General features: G+C 38.8%; 2 protein-coding genes across 2 annotated transcripts; both read left to right on the top strand.

Moving 5' to 3' along the window:
* The first annotated feature begins 1,244 nt into the window (after window positions 1-1,244).
* On the top strand, window positions 1,245-6,384 carry LOC129456854 (multiple inositol polyphosphate phosphatase 1-like). The gene is made up of 5 exons (XM_055227372.1): window positions 1,245-1,848; window positions 2,838-3,032; window positions 3,660-3,757; window positions 3,856-3,986; window positions 5,173-6,384. The coding sequence occupies exons 1-5, from the start codon at window positions 1,287-1,289 to the stop codon at window positions 5,555-5,557; spliced, it is 1,371 nt and encodes a 456-aa protein (XP_055083347.1). The 5' UTR covers window positions 1,245-1,286; the 3' UTR covers window positions 5,558-6,384.
* A 442-nt stretch (window positions 6,385-6,826) lies between these two features.
* On the top strand, window positions 6,827-15,934 carry LOC117382560 (multiple inositol polyphosphate phosphatase 1). Its single transcript, XM_033979771.2, has 5 exons — window positions 6,827-7,483; window positions 8,360-8,554; window positions 9,744-9,841; window positions 10,765-10,895; window positions 14,502-15,934. The coding sequence occupies exons 1-5, from the start codon at window positions 6,904-6,906 to the stop codon at window positions 14,884-14,886; spliced, it is 1,389 nt and encodes a 462-aa protein (XP_033835662.1). The 5' UTR covers window positions 6,827-6,903; the 3' UTR covers window positions 14,887-15,934.
* Window positions 15,935-16,064: the final 130 nt, after the last annotated feature.

The following is a 16,064-nucleotide window of genomic DNA, read 5'->3' as shown; positions in this document are numbered from 1 at the left end:
GAAGGAAGAATGTACTGTAGAATTGTAATTATTTCAGTGTTTCAACTATACGCAAGTTTCGAAACAACGTTTAAAAATAGCATGCAAAAAGAACAAAACAATCAATAAAGTAACTACAAACAATGATAATGTTTACATTGTAGTCTAAAAACGTTTCTAATATTTTTTAATCGGATTTCAAGAGAGTCCTTGAATGTATCCAGTGATGACTAAAAACTCACGTTGGAACATTCAAAGATGACCCCCCCAAACTCATGTGTAGCGGCCCCCTGGTGGCCAGGACCAAGTGACCAGACTTTATTCACAATTCCTTTTATATATATTTTTACACAATGTACCACCACGAAGATAAATTAAATGCTCTTCAAAGTTGGTGACCTTTCTATCAATGGTGAATTACAGTAACTCCAGCTGAGATCACAAATGATAACACAGTCAGATAGCCTAAAGCCTATTTAACTGAAACTGTTCATGGGTTTCTGCCTTTTTCTGTTCTAGGGGCATTACAAGGAGGACGAATCAAAACCATTTAAAGAGTTCATCACCTTAAAACCCATGAATAGGCTCATTCAAATTGTATTTTCTCATTTAGCAGTTCTCACATGTTCAACTTTATTTGTATCAATAGCACTATTTCTACTCCTTAATATTCAGCCACGCTACAAAATCTACATTTTATCTGCTCCCCCATCTCAGTGAAACACAGCAGACCTACATAACTAGGACGTAATCTGAAACCCAGCAATACATTAAATAGAAGATAAAACAATGTTACCCATTGAATAATTTAAATACATTTTATGGGTTTATTTTTGCCCTCTTTTCTCCATATTTGAATGTTATCATACTATATAAACATATGCACCATTTACTGGAACTAGAGCATACTATTGAGAAAGGAGCAGAGAAGAATTTGAATATCAAGTGAGATAAACTAAATAAACTAAAGAAAGGCCATTCAGTTCTTATCTGGTTGATCCTGTGGTTGCAAGAATGTTTCCTTAGAGTTGACTTGAGGTGAAAATGGGTCATTCTAGTGCAAAAACAAATACAAAAAAAAAAATAAAAATAAAAATAAGTAGGCTTATAACTAACTAGTAGGAGGTGTTGTGTGCGCTAAACGGTCACTGTGCAAATCACCTAACCTTACATAAATTTGAATTGGAAATTTTAATTCTGTTTTGTTTAAAACTAGGCTAAAGTTTGTTTGCATTGCAAGTCATGTCCTCTTTTGGACTCTGACCACTCTGAAATTTGGATCTAGTCTAAACCGTGATCACTAAACAATGCTAACATCCAACTTTAAAATTGCAATATCTTTTTATTGCCTTCACTTTCTTCTTGGATATGCCTTCACTGAAGATTATGAAATACCGACTATTGCAAGATATTTTGGTCCTAAGGGAAGGTATGAAGAAGTTAACCCATATTTACTGACAGATGTGTTTGCTGTAAACAAATCTATGCTGCAACCTCCGAGTCCTCAGTGTAAACAACTGCATATGACTGCACTTATAAGGCATGGCACCAGATATCCAACTACTAAGAATATTAAGGAGATGCATCAACTTTACAACTTCATCATTAGCAACAGCTCCAGTGAGAAGAGCTGGCTGCTAGAAGAGTGGACCATGTGGTACACAGAGGACATGGACGGCAGACTGGTGGACAAAGGAGTGGATGAACTGAAGCATTTGGCAGTGAGACTGTCCAAACTGTTCCCCAAGCTCATATCAGAGGAGAAGCTCAGGGGAGGATCCATCAAGTTCATCAGCAGCTCAAAGCACAGGTGTATCAACAGCACCCTGGCCTTCAAGAGAGGACTCACTGAGCTGTGGGACATCATAGGTAACTATTATTGACATTAAGACATGATCGTTAGACTAGCTGCAGTTATGAACTTGTCAAATATTTCTTATTTGGATCAAGCTGTGGTAGCTTTCAGTCGTAGAAGTGTTATTTGTGTGATTATGTAGGTTCACTATGTCTGGTAGCAAGTCTGCCACCTGTTGGTCTTCATAGAAATATTGTTGATTTGCCTGGAATGCTCCACAGTATTCATTTACAGCTGTTTTATTGCTTAAAAATATATAGGAAAATCATGAATTCCTACATGTGAGTGGGTTTGCCTTTTCACAGATCTGATCTGTTACTTGGCCTGGTGGCGTCACCTGTTTGTTTCATGCCATATTCTGAGACAATAGACAAAGCAATAGCATTTCCAGTAAGACACAATTGTATCACTATCTGGAGGATAAAGGATTTTTTTCACTTCATATTGTTGTTGAGCACAAAGATTACCCCTTGAGACGGTTTTACCTGCAATGCTTCAGTTTCCTCCCTTGGGCTATAATAAAGAAGGATGGGCCAAAGGCACAAAATATCCTATTTTCAATGGTAAACAAAGGTGTTACAATACATAGTGCTTCAGCTTGTTTTGTGGGGCAGCAAATCAAGTGCATACAGTTATGTCTGACCTTTATTAAAGGTATGTATATGTATTTTTAGTGGAGGATCTGCCATCTACTTTTATCTGTAGAGATGTTTCACTTTGATCTTCCATAGTATGGCATTAAATGTATCTATTTCATTGAAAACCTTCTGGAATCAAGCCAAGGTCAAGTTACAGGTCAGATCTCTGGAGGGGTAATCTCTGACAATAAGAATACATGTTTTTCAAGGTAGTTATCAGCAAGAAAAAACACCTGCGGTTGAATTAAACTAGATATGTATGTTTACTGCCAGACTTTGGAATAGAAAAGCAATAACATGACTATATAGACAAGTAAATAGCAGACCCTCCACCATTAACATGATTTGTACTCTTCTCTTCCCAGATATGTGCTTTGAGCATGAAGTAAACAATGCCCTCATGAGGTTTTTCGACCATTGTGCCAGATTTGTGCAAGAAGTGGAGAAGAACCCTACAGCTGTGGAGGAGTTGGACAAGTTCAAGACTGGAGCAGAGATGAGGAGGGTTCAGGAGAAGATGGCCAACAAACTCAATGTTACACACAACAACGTAACTTATGGTAATATGACATTCAATATGCATGTCTTGACTGCAACCACTAGATGGTGCAATTTAAGCATTGAGAGTGGACAATTGGACAATTGATTAGTTAGTTTCATGTTGAAGTCATTTATTTAATAAGGTATTCCTATAAATGATTTCAAATAAAAGTGCTGTATGAGATCCACCATCCTTCAAAATATATAAAAGAAAATCACTAATGAAAAGCTTTCAGAGGTCGTCATATGGAAATCAAAATATTTCAGTTACCATCCATCCAGAAGTTGTTTTCAATGGTACTGCTCTGAGACAATAGAACTCGTAATGCACTGAACTAAAAAGTTTTAAAGTGACACAAAAATTGTTACATATGTTAATTTTCATTTTTACTATTTTTTATGATCCGTGATAATTAAGACAAAACTATGTAACTGGAGGGCTTGCTACCTGCTATGAAGATGTTATTGTTACTGATGTGCCAAGAATGTTCCACAGTATGGCATTTAACTCTATAATTGGATAAATGCAAGATGGATAAGTTAAATAGCCTATTATGGAACATTTTAATCATTGCAATATGGAGACAAGCATGTAGTTAAATTACAACCCTAATTATTTGTTGACATTTCAAAATGGCGCCTTGCAGATATGGCTGAGGCTGCCTTTTTCTTATGCTCTTATGAGTTTGCCATCAAGAACAGGAACTCCCCCTGGTGTCAGCTCTTTGATGAGGATGATGCCAAGGTAAAACATGTTTAATAGTCAAGTTATATTGAGTTAATAGTATAAGCAAAGGATGAGAAGTAACTATTTTGCCCTTTTTTGTACATGTGCATTAACAGGTGATGGAATATGTCAGTGATTTGAGAGAATACTGGAAAAGAGGCTACGGTCATGACATCAACTTTAAATCCAGCTGCATCTTGTTCCATGATGTGTTTGAGCGACTGGACAAGGCCGCAACTCAAATACTGCAAGTTATACAGCCTACTTCTGCATCTCATAATTAAAAATAAATTGTAGAATACATTGCTGCATTCTATAAGAGTCAAATCCTGTGAAAAGACTGGAAATATAATTGTTATAGTATAAAGCTGCTCCACAGTGGAGGAGTTCAAGTATCTCAGGGACTTGTTCACGAGTGAGGGAAGGATGGAGCGTGAGATTGACAGGCGGATCGGTGCAACATCTGTATGCGGTCACTGTATCGGACTGTTGTGGTAAAGAAGGAGCTGAGTCAAAAGCTCTTGATTTACTGGTCAATCTACGTTCCTGTCCTCACCTATGGTCATGAGCTCTGGGTAATGACCAAAAGGGCAAGACCACGGATACAAGCGGGCGAAATGGGTTTCCTCCACAGGGTAGCCGGGCGTACCCTTAGGGATAAGGTGAGGAGCTTGGTCACATGGGAGGAGCTCGGAGTAGAGCCGCTGCTCCTACACGTCGAGAGGAGCAGCTGAGGTGGCTCGGGCATCTGTTCTGGATCCCTCCTGGACACCTCCCTGGGGAGGTGTTCCAGGCATGTCCCACCAGGAGGCCCCAGGGAAGACCCAGGACATGCCGGAGGGATTATGTCTCTCGGCTGGCCTGGGAACGGCTTGAGGTCCCACTGGAGGAGCTGGAGGACATGTGAGGGAAGTCTGGGAGTCTCTGTTTAGACCCCAGATAAGAGGAAGAAAATTGATGGAATGGATTAATAGTATAAAGCAAGTAGGTGTAGAAGTGCAGTAGTAGTTGTAGTAGTAGTGGTAGTAGCAGTAGTGGGTAGTAGCTGTTATTAAAGAGGACATATGCTTTTTTCATTTTACACTTTTTTTCCATTGTAAACTGCTATATTGCTCTAAAACCGTTTAATCATAGAAATGGAACAATTGACTTTCAGCTCAAAACTATATGCCCCACTTCTTCATAATAGCATTAAACCACAGGAAGCAGCACATTGCTATTTACACATTTTTGTTTTTGAAAAATATGTGACATTTAGAACCCGACATGTATGACCCTGTGTCTGAATTTCCATATAACTGCAACTAAGTATAAGGAATTTGGGCGGGGATATGGGGTAGGTGAAAAAATACATTCCATGTACAGTTCTCTTGTGTTATGCTTTATACTATTGTTATTAACATAAGCAACCCATATGTCTTTTTTTCCTACAGGTCTGGCCAGCCCGTGACTAATGCTGCAACTATCCAGATTGGTCATGCAGACACACTCCTTCCACTGCTCACTCTTCTGGGCTTCTTTAGGGACACTGAACCTCTCAAATCAGAAAACTACGCCTCCCAAACTAAACGCGCTTTCCGCACTAGCCACATATTACCTTACGCCGCTAACCTGGTCCTGGTGTTGTACGACTGTGGAGAAGGGGAGCTCAGACTGCAGCCGCTGCTCAATGAAAAGACTGTGGCATTTCCAGGTTTGAGTGTGCAGCAGAGCTCAATGCCTCTGTATGCAGATGTGAGGGAGCGATACAAGGAACTGCTGCAGGGATGTGACTTTGAGAGAGAGTGTCAACTGTTCAAACAACCGACTGAAAACTGAGTGTCAACTTTTAACAAAATATGAAGACTATTAACTGTTAATATGATAACATATTATTTTACACAACTCAAGAGAAGTGCACTCAGTGATCACATTCAACAATACGACATGATCATACTTTTGTGTTGTTACATTACACGAAATTGACTCTTGCAAGATTTTAGCTATGTTATAATGCTGTTATCTCATTCACACATGTTTGAGTAATCCTGGATTATTAGTCTGTCTACATCTCCAAAACTCAAAATGCTCTGTTCCTCTGTGATATCATGAAACGGTAGTTTTCAGTAGCTCCTTTTACCTTTAGTTCAGAAGAGATGGGCAATTCCAGGGCTGAAATTATCTAAATGATTCTAAAGAAAGTGTTTGGAGTTTATTATCACATGACATCACAAGGTAGAACAGAGGGTATTCTATTTGAGAGAGGAAAAGCCAAAATATGCAGGGTCTGTGGGTCAAACATATGTGAATGAAACAAAACATTGTAACTTTTTCATAACTACATTATAACATAGATCAGAGTATAGTGTAATACAGGCCTTTTAAGCACAGAATTAAAACCTAGCAATAATAGGTGCGTGTTGGTGAAGAATACTCTTCTACTTTATATACACTGTTGTAATCTGGGATTTTATAATCTATTTATATAATAGGAGTAGATTAAAAATTGCATGGCCAGTAACTGTCATAGTGGTGTTGATCCAGCAGGGGGCAGTCTCTCATAAGTCAACACAATACCACCTGCATGCACCGTTATGCAAAATGCTTATCCTTGTTTAAAAATGTACGTATCAAGGTTTTGCACAATAAATTCAGTCATTGCCCACTAAAAGGCTAGTGAATGTTTTTAAACCAAGTATGACGATATATTAATTATTAGAAGTAGCAAAGTAAAGAAACGTCAGCTTTGCAATTTTTCTCCTTTACCTTGTTTGATTTTTTTTTTTACTAAGCCTAATGGGCAAGTCCATGAATTGCCTATTATTATTTTATTTGACTAATATGTAATATATTATCTAATATATAATAGCCTATCTAATCATGCTGCCATTTAGCTGACAAAGCGCTCTGTTATCTGGCAACCTGAAAGTTGGTCAGATGTTTGGTCAGATGTTTGACTATCTCCCCCTTATTTACTGTGAGATTTTCCTATTTTAAGGTATAGGATATTTACACTTTCTCAGATGTTAATAAATAGTTTTTTTTTATTATTATTATTATTATGTTTAATCATTTTTTTCAGACCCCTGACGTCACCACGCTGACGTCACTGTCCAGCGGTCTTCACTTTATAGAAGAGCAAACAAAGTACATGCGCTGCGTAACCAGCTCACTGTGCTGCTATAATGCCCAGCAACTGTAAGTTTCTCTCTTTAACCGCTGTATTTATATTATATTCGTGCTATTCTCGCGTCAATTCATGGGATGTTTCCAGAATCCCCTCAATCGCCAAATATTTGAGCACTAAAGGGAGGTATGAGGAAGTGAACCCGCATCTGTTAGCGGACATTCTCTCTGTAAACACAACTGTTATCCGACCTCCTTCGCCCCAGTGTCGCGAAATCTATCTAGCAGCTATAATCAGACATGGCACAAGATACCCCACCACTAAAAACGTGAAGAAGATGCTCAGGTTTTACGACACAGTGAAAAAGTCCGCAGCTGCAGAGGACAGGGGCTGGCTGCGGGAGATCAGACACGAGTGGACCATGTGGTACAGAGAGGACATGGACGGACGGCTCGTGCCCAAGGGCATCGAGGACCACAGGCATCTGGCAGTGAGGCTGTCCAAACTGTTCCCCAAGCTCATATCAGAGGAGAAACTCAGAGCAGGACTCATCAAGTTCATCAGCAGCTCCAAACACAGGTGTATCAACAGCACCCTGGCCTTCAAGAGAGGACTCACTGAGCTGTGGGACATCACAGGTATATGTGTAAATAGTGTATAATGCACAATGCAGGAGATTATGTGTTGAATGGAGAATTACAGCAATAATAATCTGGAATGGACAAAGCTTTGAATTAAAGGCTCCTTGGTTTGGTGGGATAGTAGCCCTGGTGAATATTTATCACAGTTTTACATCAGTTAAGTGACAGTCTGTGTTGGAAAAAATGAGAAGAAAAGTACAGAAATAGCAGTGAGATCTAGAACAGAATATCTCTACCTGTGTATCTCAACACTGACACTTTCATTGAACATGCAGGAGGGATTTATGTGCATTTATGTGTACTAGTCTTCAGACACAATGAAAAACTTCTGTGTGGCAACCTTTCACCAACATTTAGGACAACTTGTTCTTTAAAAAAAACTATATTCTACTACTACCACCATTAGGCTTTATAGTCAAAAGCAATAGTTATTGTTTAATTATTATCAAAATTTATAAAATCCAAAATGGTTATGAAATACAATAATGTGCAACTGCAAGGTTATCAGTGTGATGTTTAGGTTATTTCACCACCACGCAGCTTTATTGTAAAAAAAAAAGAAAAAAAAAAAAAAAGAAACATTGATTGAGAAACAAAAGATACATTGTAACTTTAATTTTAAAACTAGACACTATTTTGAACAAGAAAAAGTACATAAGTAGGTCACTGTGGACCTTTCCTGAATGGTCTTGTTCTGTTTCAAAACTGTCCACATGCTAATTTTAAAGAAGTCATTTTATCAAGCTTTTGCCATAGTATTGAAAACAAGTCTGAAATTGAAGTATGGCGACATTAACAAGTGTTCCCTGCTTATTATACACTAATAACTCAAGAAACCATCTTCATAAATTTTTTTACTTTTTTTTTCTACAGACATGGAGTTTGATCACACAGTGAACGATGCTCTTATGCGCTTTTTTGACCAGTGCACAAAGTTTGTGCAGGATGTGAGTGATAACCCCACAGCTCTCTCTGAAGTGGACGAGTTTAACATGGGGCCGGAGATGGAGAGAGTGCAAGAGAAGGTAGCAGACCGCCTCGGAGTGCCTTATAGTCACATCACGGACGGTAAGATTTCACTTGTATCCAAATCATTTTCAGCAAGCCATTAAGGTACATTTTAGCTGTAGCGTCTTCACAAATTAAAAGTACTATGTCCTGTCAACTGCGGTTTCATATTTATCACATACCTAAAGATCCAATGGCTTTTCTGTTTTGTTTTTTGGTTTTTTTTTTTTTTTTTGCAGTAGAGATTGGCATGACTTTTTTCCCTCAATGACAATTTCCTATTTTATTTTATTGTATCCTATCATTTTTTTCAGTTTCATTTCACTCAAATAAATAAATACAAATTCTTCCTCAAGTCTGAACTCTGTGTTGGCACTTCCAGTTAGGTGGGAATCCCCTTCATTTCAATGAAGAATTTGGACAAATTGTTGCCGCTAAAATCTGATATAAAGTGGGTTAATTTGTGTATAATGTTCAATGTTCATGTAGACTGATCCTCAGGGAGGGTTTAAAACAGCTCTGTAGTCCCTATAGAGTTTATTTGCTGTCAAGATTAACAGCCCCCGTGCAAAATAATACAACCCGAATGACCATCCGCCACAACACAGTCTAAATTTTGCCCCCATAGTCTAAGCAGGAAAAAAGCATTATGTATAGTACTTTTGGTTCTTGTATTCACATTATTAGTAGTGGCAATAAATGACATTCTTTCTCCATAAATTGTTAACTGTTCAAATAAAGATCTGTGGCACCATAATCCCAGAACGTACGTTCCCAGAAAACGTTGTTTTAATTTCTTACCTCAAATTAACTGTTCTAACTGTTGAACTGTTGTATGTACAGTGAGTGTGTTGTGTGCGTAGTGAGTGTGTTATTTTTGGTTTTGTGTGATTGTGGCTGTTCTTTTACCTATCCTATAGACTGTTTTACGTCAACCTGCTGAGGGATCGAAGAGGGAAATTAGTCACATTGGCTATAATCTTTGGATATTAAAATTTTGAAATGTCCATTAATATGTGTTGTCCCTTTACAAATAAATAAATAATAATAATCAACATTGCATACCTTTCATCGTAATCTCCAATATAATCATTTTACCTACTAGCTGATTTTCTGTATATGTTTGTTCATATTTCAGCATTTAATTCTATTGGACAAAGCACTTCTTGCGTCCAATATATGATTTAGCAGCCACAAATTATAATAAACTACCTACAGCTTTTATTGATTTGTGGATATTGTCTTTCAGAATCGGCTGAGGCAGCGTTTTACTTGTGTGCCTATGAATTTGCCATCACGAATGTCAACTCACCCTGGTGCCAGCTTTTTGATGAAGTCGATGCACAGGTAGTGGGACGTCAGTCATCACAACTTTATGTTTGTTGAGTAATTACAATATTCTGCCAATCGTTAAAAAAATTTAGTGGCAAATTCAGTACCATATTTCCCCGGTTTTGCCCCACTATTCTGTCAAGATTATTCTGTCCAGCTATCTATGTTTATGAAAGAGTTCTTTGTGTCTTCTTCATTGTATTACAATGCTGACCTAACTCTAAGGTCATTTGAGTTACTGCTGTCATATCAAAATGCCTATTTGAATGGTTACAATTATCAAATTACAACACTGCATGAATTTAAGTGAAAGAATCTGCAAGCATCTAAATGCTAATTTGTCTGTATACAATTTACACATTTTGATTCATCTAGTAATGTACATATTATTTTATACAGGGGTTTATGCAGCTTAACTGTTGTAAAGCTATACAAAGTAATTAAAAAAAACATGTTAACCCTGTTATTCAAACCTCTACAAGCTTGTTCTGAAATGCATGGAATTAGGGTTGTCAAAACTATCAAAAATCAGGTCCAAATAAATACTAAACATAGTATCAAAACTAGTATAATCTTAAACAAATACTATTATTTGTAGTCGAATTTGTACATTTTTAAAAGAGCTTTTTAATTTATCATGTGGGTATCAAAAACAATATTGAGTATTGAGTCTATTTAGTATCAAAATCAAATTTGAAATTGTAATATTGTGACACTATGCATTAGTTTAGCAGGTCATGCTAATGTTGATGTTAAAATTCTTTCCTGTGAATGAACATAAAACCCAAATCTAATCGCAATTGTAAGACATTTTCCAAAATCAGCCCTGTGTATCGTGTCTGTATATTTGTTTTTTGGTTGACTTTTATGTAAAGCACTTTGGTCAGTTAAAGTTGTTTTAAATGTGCTATATAAATAACATCCTCTTTATGTGATAGGTTCTGGAATATGCAAATGACTTGAAGCAGTACTGGAAAAGGGCCTATGGCTATGACATCAACAGCAAATCCAGCTGCATTCTCTTCCACGATGTGTTTAGTCGACTTGAGAAGGCAGCTGAAGAGAACAAGTATGTGTTCCTGCAATCTGCTAATTTCTGAGCTCTTCTCTCAAACGGAAAACACATCACCTTGTGATGTCATGTGATAATACAGGACGTTCTCCAGTGTTTTTATTTTGTATATAATATATATTTAATGCAAGACAGACAAACATAGTGACCAGTCATATAGAGTAGTAACAAGTGGTGATAAGACATACCAAGACACGCCAAGACATACCAAGACACGCCAAGACATAACAAGGCACGCCAAGATACGCCAAGACATACCAAGACACACCAAGACATACCAAGACACACCAAGACATAACAAGGCACGCCAAGATATGCCAAGACATACCAAGACACACCAAGACACGCCAACCATACTATGACACACCACGACACACCAAGACACCCCAAGACATAGCAAGGCACGAAAAGATATGCCAAGACATACCAAGACACACCAAGACAAGCCAAGACACACCAAGACATAACAAGGCACGCCAAGACTTGCCAAGACATACCAAGACACCCCAAGACATAGCAAGGCACGAAAAGATACGCCAAGACATACCAAGACACGCCAAGACACATCAAGACATACCAAGACACACCGAGACACGCCAAGACACGCCAAGACATAAGACACGCCAAGACATACCAAGACATACCAAGGCATGCCAAGACACACCAAGACATACCAAGACACTCCAAGACACACCAAGACATGCCAAGACACACCAAAACACACCAAGACACGACAAGACATAAGACACGCCAAGACATACCTAGACATGCCAAGACATACCAGGGCATGCCAAGACACACCAAGGCACGCCAAGACACACCAAGACATACGAAGACATACTAAGATATACCAAGACACACTTAACATACGAAGGCACGCCAAGACACACCAAGATACAAGACATACCAAGGCGCACCAAGACACACCTAACATACGAAGGCACGCCAAGACACACCAAGACATACCAAGACACACCAAGACACACCAAGACACGCCAAGACATACCAAGACACACCAAGACATACCAAGACACACCAAGACACACCAAGACATACCAAGACACGCCAAGACACACCAAGACACGCCAAGACATACCAAGACACGCCAAGACATACCAAGACACACCAAGACACGCCAAGACATACCAAGACACGCCAAGACATACCAAGGCATGCCAAGACACAGTTGACATACGAAGGCACGCCAAGACAAACCAAGACACATCAAGACACACTGAGACACACCAAGACATACCAAGACACCAAGACACACTTAACATACGAAGGCACGCCAAGACATGCCAAGACATACCAAAACACGCCAAGACATACGAAGACACGCCAAGATATAACAAGGCACGCCAAGACATAAGATATACCAAGACACACCAAAACACACTTAACATACCAAGGCACACCAAGACACACCAAGATACAACAAGACACACCAAGACACGCCAAGACATAAGATACGCCAAGACACACCAAGACATACCAAGACACCCCAAGACATACCAAGACACACTTAACATACGAAGGCATGCCAAGACAAACCAAGACACACCAAGACATACCAGGACACACCAAGACACACTTAACATACCAAGGCATGCCAAGACACGCCAAGACACACCAAGACACACCAAGACACGCCAAGACATAAGATACGCCAAGACACACCAAGACATACCAAGACATACCAAGACATACCAAGACACACTTAACATACGAAGGCAAGCCAAGACAAACCAAGACGCACCAAGACATACCAGGACACACCAAGACACACTTAACATACCAAGGCATACCAAGACACGCCAAGACACACCAAGGCATACCAAGGCAAACCAAGACATAACATAATCGTTCGTAACAGCTATTTACATTTGGGCAAAAAAGAATTTAGTCAGCCAACAACTGTGTAAGTTCTCCTACTTAAAAAGATGAGAGGGGCCTGTAATTTTCATTATAAGTACTCTTCAACTATGAGAGACAAAATGAGAAAATTTTTTTCCAGAAAATCACATTGTCTGATTTTTCAAGAATTTATTTGCAAATTATGATGAAAAATAAGTATTTTGTCAATAACAAAAGTTCATGTCAATACTTTGTTATTTACACCTTGTTGGCAATGACAGAGGTCGAACACTTTCTGTAAATCTCCACAAGGTTTTCACACACGGTTCGTGGTAGTTTGGCCCATTGCTCCTGCAGATCTCCTCTAGAGCAGTGATGTTTTGGGGCTGTTGCTGGACTTTCAACTCCCTGGAAAGATTTTCTATGACATGCTTCTGACAAAGCCACTCCTTCGTTGCCCGGGCAGTGTGTTTGGAATCATTGTCATGCAGAAAGACGCAGCCACGTTTCATCTTCAGTTCTCTTGCTGATGGAAGGGGGTTTTCAACCAAAATCTCACAATACATGGCCCCATTGATTCTTTCCTTTACACGAATCAGTCGTCCTGGTCCCTTTGCAAAAAAAAAAAATGCCCCAAAGCATGATGTTTCCACCCCCATGCTTCACAGTAGGTATGGATGCAACTCAGCATTCTTTCTCCTCCAAACATGACAAGTTGAGTTTTTATCAAAAAGTTATATTTTAGTTTCATCTGACCATATGACATTCTCCCAAACTTCAGATGGGCATGGACATGTACTGGCTTAAGCAAGGGGACACGTCTGGCACTGCAGGATTTGAGTCCCTGGTGACGTAGTGTGTTACTGATGGTAGCCTTCGTTACTTTATTCCCAGCTCTCTGCAGGTCATTCACTAGTGTGGTTTGGGGATTTTTGGTCACCGTTCTTGTGATCATTTTGACCCCATGGGGTGAGATCTTTCGTGGAGCCCCAGATCGAGGAAGATTATCAGTGGTCTCGTATGTTTTACATTTTCCAATAATTGCTCCCACAGTTGATGTCTTCACACCAAGCTGCTTACCTATTGCAGATTCAGTCTTCCCAGCTTGGTGCAGTTCTACAGTTTTGTTTGTGGTGTCTCTTTGGTCTTGGCCATAGTGGAGTTTGGAGACTAACTGTTTGAGGTTGCAGACAGGTGTCTTTTATACTGATAAGTTCAAACAGGTGCCATTAATACAGGTAACAAGTGGAGGACAGAGGAGGCTCTTGAAGAAGTTACAGGTCTGTGAGAGCCAGAAATCTTGCTTGTTTGTAGGTGACCAAATACTTATTTTACTGGGGAATTTGCCAATTAATTCATTAAAAATCCTACAATGTGATTTGCTGGATACTTTCCCCCCATTTTGTCTCTCATAATTCAAGTGTACCTATGATGAAAATTACAGGCCACTCTCATCTTTTTAAGTGGGAGAACTTGCACAATTGGTGGCTGATTAAATACCTTTTTGCCCCACTGTACATCAGTTAAGTGTAAGTTTGTGGGAATTATGGAGTTATCAAATTACCTCTACGTCTGTCACTTCTGCTGCCCATGTCCAATCAGGAAGTAGACTTGTGAACATGACAAAGTATAAAAAAAAAAAAAACTAAGCAAGATTATTAGCAAAATCTTAAGTATAACCATAACTCATTTAAAGTTTTTTGTGAAATAAGTAGTCCATCATATGTGCTTGTGTTTTTCTTTTAGGCATGGCTCTCCAGTGACTGAAGCGGTCACTATACAGATTGGTCATGCTGAAACCCTCTTACCTCTCCTCACATTATTGGGCTTCTTCAAGGACACTGAACCTCTCAAATCAGAAAACTATGCCTCTCAAACCAAACGCACTTTCCGCACTAGCCACATATTACCTTACGCCGCTAACCTGGTCCTGGTGCTGTACGACTGTGGAGAAGGGGAGCTCAGACTGCAGCCGCTGCTCAATGAAAAGACTGTGGCATTTCCAGGTTTGAGTGTGCAGCAGAGCTCAATGCCTCTGTATGCAGATGTGAGGGAGCGATACAAGGAACTGCTGCAGGGATGTGACTTTGAGACAGAGTGTCAACTGTTCAAACAACCGACTGAAAACTGAAAAAGAAATAAAACTATAGATTTGAAATATCTATGTTATCTCCCTGTAATACTGGCCATCATGGCAATTTTTGTTGTATTGTTTTTGGAAACAATTGAGAAAACATCACAGTTTTAAAATAATTTTGTCAGCCTGATAAACTGATAACAGTGTGAATTCAGCAAAATATTGGTGTCAAGAAAATCTTCCAGCCAAATCAATAATGAGGATGACTCTGCTGGAGAGAATAGTTGGTTTTGGAGGCCAGAAAGTCTAAAAAAATTACTACATTACCATGGATTTTATCAGGGGTGCCAGTATTAAAGAAGGACACAGCACAGCTATACCAAATATGTATTCAACTATCACAAATATGTGGTGATAGGACCAAGAAGGAATGTACAACTGTGTATTATCATTCAGTTAAACTTTTTGCTCACCGTTTTGAATGATGAGTTTAAGTTATACATTACACCACTTCTGTTTCTGTATATTTTTTAGATCCATAGTCATGTTCTCATAATAAAAGAACAGAGAATAATGGATTGTATGAACAGAACTTGAACCATACCTGTAGTAAGTGGATAGGGTTTCCCTTTTGAGAGCCAGACCTGAGTATCAGCACCATAACCCTTTGTTAGTTGGCCTAAATTAGGTTCCAGATGGGGACAGTGATAATACTGTCAGACATGTAACTTGTGGAAAACCCATTCAGGGCAATAATCCAAGAATTATTACTAATTTATGCATGTTTTGACCAGGCAATGGTTGACGGTGAACAACATCAACACATTTAAATAGCCAAACCAGAGCCCAGAACTAAAAAAGGTACCCATAGGCACTAAATCTGTCAACTGGACAAATCGTTGTAAGAGTGAAGATGTTTCTTTGCTATGGACCAGACCTGGATGACTGAGGGATTACACAGACAATAATTTGTATATTTTCAAATTGTACTGTTTTAGAAATAAGATTCTTAAATGCTCACATTTGCATCTGGAATGTTAACCTGATTCATAAACTGAATTAAAGTGATCTGCCTTACACTTATTGGTGGCACACACATTGGCAATATTTGAAGATTGACATTTGTTTTGCCCTGATTATAAAACTTCAAAAGAAAATTAAACTCGTGGCCAAAAAGACTTAATTTTATGAAAAATAAATTTAACATTTAATGATCTGCAAAATACTCGCGC

The sequence above is a fragment of the Periophthalmus magnuspinnatus genome, chromosome 15 (genome assembly GCF_009829125.3).
Source record: "Periophthalmus magnuspinnatus isolate fPerMag1 chromosome 15, fPerMag1.2.pri, whole genome shotgun sequence".
Lineage (NCBI taxonomy): Eukaryota > Metazoa > Chordata > Actinopteri > Gobiiformes > Gobiidae > Periophthalmus > Periophthalmus magnuspinnatus.
The sequence above is the reverse complement of the archived record's forward strand: the minus strand, read 5'-3'. Positions and strand labels throughout refer to the sequence as shown.

Coding starts and splice junctions, on each gene's coding strand:
- LOC129456854 (XM_055227372.1), top strand. CDS start 1,287: ATGCTAACATCCAACTTTAAAATTGCAATATCTTTTTATTGCCTTCAC. Junction 3,033..3,659: donor ACACAACAACGTAACTTATG/GTAATATGACAT, acceptor GGCGCCTTGCAG/ATATGGCTGAGGCTGCCTTT. Junction 3,758..3,855: donor TTGATGAGGATGATGCCAAG/GTAAAACATGTT, acceptor GTGCATTAACAG/GTGATGGAATATGTCAGTGA.
- LOC117382560 (XM_033979771.2), top strand. CDS start 6,904: ATGCCCAGCAACTGTAAGTTTCTCTCTTTAACCGCTGTATTTATATTA. Junction 9,842..10,764: donor TTGATGAAGTCGATGCACAG/GTAGTGGGACGT, acceptor TTTATGTGATAG/GTTCTGGAATATGCAAATGA. Junction 10,896..14,501: donor AAGGCAGCTGAAGAGAACAA/GTATGTGTTCCT, acceptor TTTTTCTTTTAG/GCATGGCTCTCCAGTGACTG.